The sequence below is a fragment of the Terrapene carolina genome, unplaced genomic scaffold, assembly GCF_002925995.2.
Source record: "Terrapene carolina triunguis isolate 2854851 unplaced genomic scaffold, T_m_triunguis-2.0 Scaffold236, whole genome shotgun sequence".
Classification (NCBI taxonomy): Eukaryota; Metazoa; Chordata; order Testudines; family Emydidae; genus Terrapene; species Terrapene triunguis.
In genome coordinates, this window is record NW_020664587.1 from 6458877 (window position 1) to 6466191 (window position 7315).

Sequence of the window (7315 nt, forward strand, 5' to 3'; positions counted from 1 at the left end):
GACACGTTCCACACCAGGCTGCCCAGCGGGCCCCCGTTCACCTTCACGTAGACGTTGAGGGCGCCGGGGCTGTGGCCGTCCCGGCTGTACATGAAGTAGCTGAACTGGAGGCAGTGGGTGTCATTCTCGCTCAGCGTCTGGAAGAGGAGGTGAGCTTTCTGCCCCGGCGCGTGCTGCGAGGAGTTGACCATCAGGTAGGAACCTGCAAGGCAGAGGCAGGAGAATGAGGAGGGTTTATCGGCTCAGCGGCACCCAGTCGCCCGGGGATCTGTGCACGTCAGACTCCCCGCCCACGTCTGCCGTAATTGAGCCCCCGGCCATTGTGCGCCCGCCGCATGCTGAATCCCCGACCCTCTCTCTCGGACCGCTCCATCCATACCAGGACTCTCAGGTGCGTGAATCCTGCCATGCCAGCCAGCAATGCTCCACTTCACTGCCTCTGCCACCTTGGGAGCCAAACCCGTTACCGCTGAGCACTGGGTGTTCTCAGTGCGACGCTACCGCTTGGCCTGGCCCACTGACCTGGGCACTGCGAGTCTGGAGATCATTCTCCCCCTTACCCCGGTGCAGCCGGCCAGTTCCCAGCACCCTCTCGCTCCTCCTTCAAAGCCACTTCTGCCAGTGGCTCGTTCTCCTCCCCATCCATGTCTCCACCCCCTCCTAAGCCCGAAGGGCTCTCCCATGTCCGTCTTCGTTTGGCATGGCTCTCTTGTGGATGCAGTCAGGGAGCGGGCTTGCAGCTCCAGCTCGCGTTCCCAAGATAACTTTAATCTAGCTAGCTCGGGTCCTGGAAGAGTGACGAGCCAGCTACGCAAGGTACAAGGCAACGGTGAACTGGGCCCTGAACCCAGCTCCTCCCGCTCCCACTCCCGGGCAGAGGGGCTGAAGGATGAGCTATGCAGTGCTGTTTTCTCCCATGCGATTGATGTGTTTCCTTTGGCTCAACAGGCTCCTCCTGGCAAATCATTGCTACGAGCTCCGACATCTCCCCGGCTTCACAAGCAGACGGCTGGCCCAGGAAAGCTGCTCAGACGGTGACTGAGTTATTAGCTGGGGCAAAGAACCTAGTAAATTTGCTCCTTGTTCCCCTCCTCAGCCTCAACGTCGCCCCGCGGCCGCGCAGCCTGCCAGGAGAGATTACAGCCAATGGAAGAAGACTGACCCTCCCACGTCAGGGAGAGGATTAAGGGAAGCGCCCGGTGGCTGCTGGTGCCTCAGATACTGCGCGCAGAGAGACAGGAAGCACGCAGGTCCAACCTCAGGCCGTGCTGGCGAGGGAGCAGACAATGGCACTGCCCCGCCTCACAAAGACAGGTGCAGAGAGGACAAGGAGGGGAAGGAAAACCCCAGTGCATGAGACTGCCCCTCCTTCTGTGACCCCACTGCTATTGGTACGGGAGCTAGCCAGATCAAAGCTCGCTCGGGGATGGCTCCCCGTGCTACAGCCATACCTCCCATTGCAGTGCAGACAGACCCACAGAAGCAGGGCACGTGCCCATCTCCCAGTCCTCTCTGTGCTGCGGCTCCCCCACAGATGAACTGAACTCTCTGACCCAGGCCATAGCTAGAGAGTGGTCGGGGGCGGGGGGGAACAGACTTCACAGCGGGTTCGACTGGGAGTGGAGCACAAGAGCCTCAGCATAGGCTCAAATCCCACCTTTGACACTGACTCTCTCTATAGCCTGGGACAAGTTGCTTAGCATGCCTGCCTCAGTTTCCCCATCTGTGCTTCCCTACCTCCCAAGGGCAGTGGAGGGATAAATGAAGGTCCAAAGGGGAAGAAAAGCCGGGAGGTCCTGGTCCTTTAAAACTCCCATCCATCCGGCAGGGCATTCCCACTGGATAACACCCAGTACCCGTAAAAATAAGACCCTGCCCTCCTTCCTGCAGGAGGGCGTGTGTTTTAAAGGGCCAGGTACCCAGGGTAAGAACCTCAGTAACACAGGATGGGAGAGCAGCACGAAGTGTTGTTATTTAACAGGGGCTGCCTTATAACGAAAAGCCTCACACAAAAAGGGCCCCTGTGATTAGGGCATCACAGGATATAGGGCCCTAAAAGATGTCCCCCTTTCTCCCCCTCTGCCTCAACCCCCAGCGAATGGCGCCTGTCTCCGAGCACACACATCCCTCGGTGCCAGCCGACTGCTCTGCTCTCTGAAGATGTTCAGATCCACGTGGCAATATGAGCTTCTCAGCTGGGAGTCGTCTTTTGTAGCCAGACAGCTGTGCCGGGCTGTCCCCTTCCCCTGCCCCATAGGCAGGGGCTCCCTGGCTCTCCAATAACCCCACGCCACGTTGCTGTGCCGCTGGAAGACACTCGGATACTGCGACCGGGATGAGCGCAGTATAAGAACCCGAACAGAACCAAACTGCCCCGTAGCTCCATTGCCTGCATGAGGGTTCCCTCGACATCTTGCTGATCCTTGCTGCCTAACGTCTCTAAGATACGGCCTTTCCTGTCCATCCGCACAGCTATGACTCTCACCCAGACCCTCATCATCTCGCGTCTCAATCACTCCAAGAGCCGTCTCTCCAGCCTGGGCAAAGGCAACCTTGCCCCGATCGGAGCCGTTCAGAATGCGGCTCAAAGACCATTTCCTACCGCACTGTTTTGACCAGTGCTCATCCCCCTCTTTGCATCCATCCACTGGCTCCCCCTTCGCCATGGCATCAAACACTAGCTGCTTGTCTGCACCTTGAAAGCCCTTCACAGTCTATCTCTGCCCTACCTACCATCTCTCATTTGTAGGGTCCTACCAAATTCACGGCCATGAAAAACGCGTCACAGACCATGAAATCTGCTCTCCCCCAGCCATGAAATCTGGTCTTTTGTGTGCTTTTACCCTATACTATACAGATTTCACAGGGGAGACCAGCATTTCTCAAATTGGGGGTCCTGACCCAAAAGGGAGTTGCAAGGTTATTTTAGGGGGGGTTGCAGTATTGCCACCCTGACTTCCGTGCTGCCTTCAGAGCTGTGTGGCCGGAAAGTGACAGATGTTGGCCAGGCGCCCAGCTCTGAAGGCAGTGTCCTGCCAGCAGCAGCACAGAAGTAAGGGTGGTAATACCATACCGTGCCACCCTTACTTCTGCGCTGCCTTCAGAGCAGGGCGGCCGGAGAGTGGTGGCCGCTGGCTGACGGCCCAGTTCTGCAGGCAGAAGTAAGGGTGGCAATACCATACCAGGCCATCCTTACTACTGCGCTGCTGCTGGCAATGGCTCTGTCTTCAGAGCTGGGTTCCCGGCCAGCAGCTGCCGCTGCCCAGCTCTGAAGACAGCACTGCCACCAGCAGCAGCGCAGAAATAAGGGTAGCAGTACCGCAACCCCCGCCCCCCACAATAACCTTGCAACACCGCGACGCGCGCACACACAAAACTCCTTTTTGGGTCAGGACCTCTACAATTACAACACCGTGACATTTCAGATTTAAATAGCTGAAATCATGAAAATTACCATTTTTAAAATCCTATGACCGTGAAATTGACCAAAAGGGATCGTGAATTTGGTAGGGTCCTACTCATTCACTACTGAGCTACTGATGCTTGCCGCCAATGGCCCAGGATGGTAGCCTCCATCACGCACCTGTTAAATGGTCCAACGACCAGCTTCATGCTTTCTCCCCTCATGCTGGGGAGGAGCGCCCCGCAACCATCTGCAAAGCTGCCTCATGCTCCACCTGCCAATCCCTCCTCAAAACTCACCCTGGCCGTGGTGGCTACAAAAACTTGTCAACGGTTAGGCTGCTGCTGTGCAGAGCCCACTCCCTGTCATGGTGACTGTGACGTCTTGCTCAGGTCGCCCAGAACTGTGAGTCACCGTGTCACTGCTCTGCCTCAGCAGGGGTGAGCTTTGCTGCTGCTAAGCTGTGTAGCAGCCCCCAGCCTGGCCAGCACCCTCTGCAGGACTTTGCCCGTCAACCCTGGCCTTGCAGTTAGCAATCAGTGAGCCCCAGCTCCCCAGAGACGTCTCTCGGCAGCGGTCAGTCCCTCTCGCTGCGCGCTCACAGACGTTATGAAGTTTGCCGCCTGCAAAGAGACACAGAGCTCCCATCAGCCTGCTAGGTTAGCTGCCAACCCACACTTCGCTAGAACAGCGCTGAGATGGTTTTGTAGTAAAACAAGAATAAAAGGTATTAACAACAGAGGTTTACATGATTTCAAGTCAGAGTGAAAGAGACAGACAAGGTTACAACCAAACCAAACACGCTTTCTAGCGTCCTCTAAAACTTAACTTCAGCAAGTTACAATCGTTGTCTAAGCAGGTTTCTCACCTATAGTCAGTTCTCCGTTCCCCTGGGGCTGAGGGATCCACCTTTCACAGGTGTCAAGAGCTCTGGCCTCTTGTGTCCCTCAGGTGATGGATGCCCAAATCGCTTTCTGTTTCTGCTTCTATTCCCCAAAGGCCATTTCTCTGTTTCAAGAGCCAGGAAGGCTTCCTGAGGTACAGCCCCCAGCGTGATCATTAAGTGCCATCTCCCCCACTTGCTAGTTCGATGGCTTTGTTTACCTTACATGTAAATGTACTTCCATTGTGTCTGGCCTCCCCTTGCTCAATTTACATTGGAGACACAGTCAAGCAGGTGAAACAACATTCCTCTGTCTAGGGCGGGCTGGGCTAATGCAGTGCTTGCCAAACCCATGTTAAGACCACACTTCCGGCACACATCTCTAACTGTTTATACACCACCCAGACATGCCCCACGCAACAATATTAATGACCAGCGTGTTACCAGTCTGCACAGGACACCTTTTAGATACAGATTATGACCACAGTGTGTTGGGGCAATGAGTGTGTCAGACCCGATGTGAGTTATGGTAAGGTGTGCCCTCTGCCAGCTGGCACTGAGGGGCTCCCTGGGTCACAGTGACAAAGATTGTCCCATTGTTTCCTGTCCCCCGCCTCGTGTGTCTGTATCCATTGGTTGTCTCTTATCTTATACTTAGATTGACAGCTCCTTGGGGCAGGGACTGTGTTTTTGTTCTAGCGGAATGGGGGCCTGGTCCGTGACTAGGGTTCCTAGGGTAATACAAATAATTCATAATAATAACTAGATAATTAATGAAGGGTTAATGCATTAGCTCTGCAATTTTGGAGCCCTGGGTTTACAAATTAAGCCCAATTCCGGTCCCTTTACACTACTCGAGTGGCCAGAAAGGAGCCAGAATGGCCCTCCCAGGGAAACACTCCTAGCACAGGGGCAGTGTAAGGCTACTGGATGCTGTCCCGCTCCCCGCCCAGAGACCCAAGTGCAGGGCATGCTGGGGGCAGGGGGGCTGTGTTAGGGCAGGATGGGGCATGGCCAGAATTCAATTTTCTTTTTTCTTTTTTTTGTAGAATTTCAACAGATAACATCGATGTTTACTTGAAAGCATTTTACCCTGATTTTTATCCATTTAAATTTTCACCGTTGCAAGAAATTGGGGGTGGGGAATCAGACAATGGGGGGGCAGACAGTAATTATTTAATGACTGAAGACACTGATGCAAAAAATTTCAGCTTTATAACTGTCAAAACACAAATTGCCAAAATATACAAAATAAGTATCCTTAAATCAAACGCTAGAAGCAGCATTTTTCTTATTTTGCCTCTCTGTGAATTTCACTTCCCAGAGATGGAAATATTTATGGTTGGTTTGTGGGTGTCCAGTGAAATCGACCGTTACCGACAACTAATCCATCCAAGCCCATCTACGCTCCAGCAGAGCGGCCTGGAGGGAAGCAGGTGAGACTAAAGCAGGCCTTGGGACTGCCCTGATACGCCCCAGCCCTCGGGGCAGCCCAGAATGTGGAACCCCCTCGTTCCCCGGACCGGGCTTTCCCCTGCCTGGTAACAGCACCAGTATCTGGCTCTTTGGTTAGGCTGCCCGCCTATCAGGCACGGTCTGCATCACAGCGTGGCAGGAGAGAGGCCCCAAGGCTGCTGCAGCACAGAGTGGAGTGGCAGGGAGGGGAAATCCAACGCAGATACAGCAGCCTGGCTTCCTCAGGCTGTCAGACACACCGCGCTGGGCCTGAACTTTGGCTGAACTTGCACAAGCGACAGGAAGCTCATCACCACCCGGGCGATGGAATTGGAGGGTCTGGTGGATGCTTGGAGGGAGGGGTTGAGTCCTCTCTTCCCAGGATCTAAACCACAGAGTCGCTCACAGGAGTCAGGAGGTCTCGGCCAGCGTACCCTCCCCGCATTGTGAACTGGCAGAGGGTCTCAGCTTGAGGGGTTGGGGGTCTCGGGAGGGAAGGGTCCCAGGATGGAAAAGCTGAGAACCACTGATCTAAACTCCTGATCCTCAGCCAGCGAAAATGGGTGTAAGGTCCAGGGGCTTCACCTGAGCAGCACTGATCGACTCCCCTGAGGATCTGGCCTGGGGTTTTGCCCAATTTAGAGCACATGCATTTCCAGCTGGAGAAGGAGCTGTGCCGTGTGCTAGGAAGAGAAGCGTCCCGTGATCCAGGCTGCCACAAGTCGGGGTCCCACAGGCTGTATAGAGACCCACTTATTTCTTCCTTAGCATAGTCCCCTCTCCTCCCACCTGCTGCCTTTGACCCTATTTTCCACTGGATGCTTTTCCCCTCCGACCCTCCTTGTTCACCTGTCCCCTTTCCCAAAGTCCAGACCCAACAATCTGCCAGGCCCTGTCAACTTTCACACGCCCCATGGTGAGTGGGTTTGGGATTAGGAAAACTAGCCTGACAGAGACCTGGAGCCAGAGTTGGGGCATGTCACTTATCCCAGATCTGAGGGGTCTTTATCCTTAATGAGCTCCCAAAGGCAGAGTGGTCTAGCGGGCAGAGCAGGGGCCTTGGGCTCTATTCCCAGCTCTGCCACTGACCTGCTGTTGTCATCATGGGGGCAAAGTCACACGGGCCCAGATTCTTACCCAACGCCCAGTGATTTCGGTGGCAGGTGCCCAAATACCCTGGAGAATCTGGGCCTTGCCTGCAGCCTGTCTTGGTTTCCTACTTGCCTTCACAGGCAGCAGAGCCTCGTGGGGGGAGTGAACCTGGCAGACCAGGTGCTAACTCCTGCCCAGGCCCGTTGGCCTCTCTGAACACTGTCAAACGCAGAGCTGGACACCAGAGCTGTGTGCTAGTATTGCTAAATCAGGGATTCGCTTTATAGAGAGGGGTCTAGTGCTTGGATTTTATGAAATGCTTGTAAATTGCTGCCTGCATTAATCTCACTGATCACATCGGTATCCCAGGCTCTAAGGTCACGTTGAAGTGTTTGCTCTGGAACTATACAAGTGTTTGCTATGAAACCGGACCCCCCCACAGCCAGGAGAGACGCGTTATCAAGTGTGAAATACCAGTGTCT

The 7315-nt window shown here is 54.7% G+C and overlaps 1 protein-coding gene across 1 annotated transcript in view; it reads right to left on the reverse strand.

Moving 5' to 3' along the window:
• PTPRU (protein tyrosine phosphatase receptor type U) overlaps positions 1-7315 on the reverse strand; it is a 267462-nt gene that overhangs the window by 141863 nt on the left and 118284 nt on the right. The window contains exon 3 of the mRNA XM_026657076.2: positions 1-202. This exon is cut by the window's left edge and continues 51 nt beyond it. Coding sequence (XP_026512861.1) covers positions 1-202 — 202 coding nt within the window. The remainder of the gene's footprint in view (positions 203-7315) is intronic.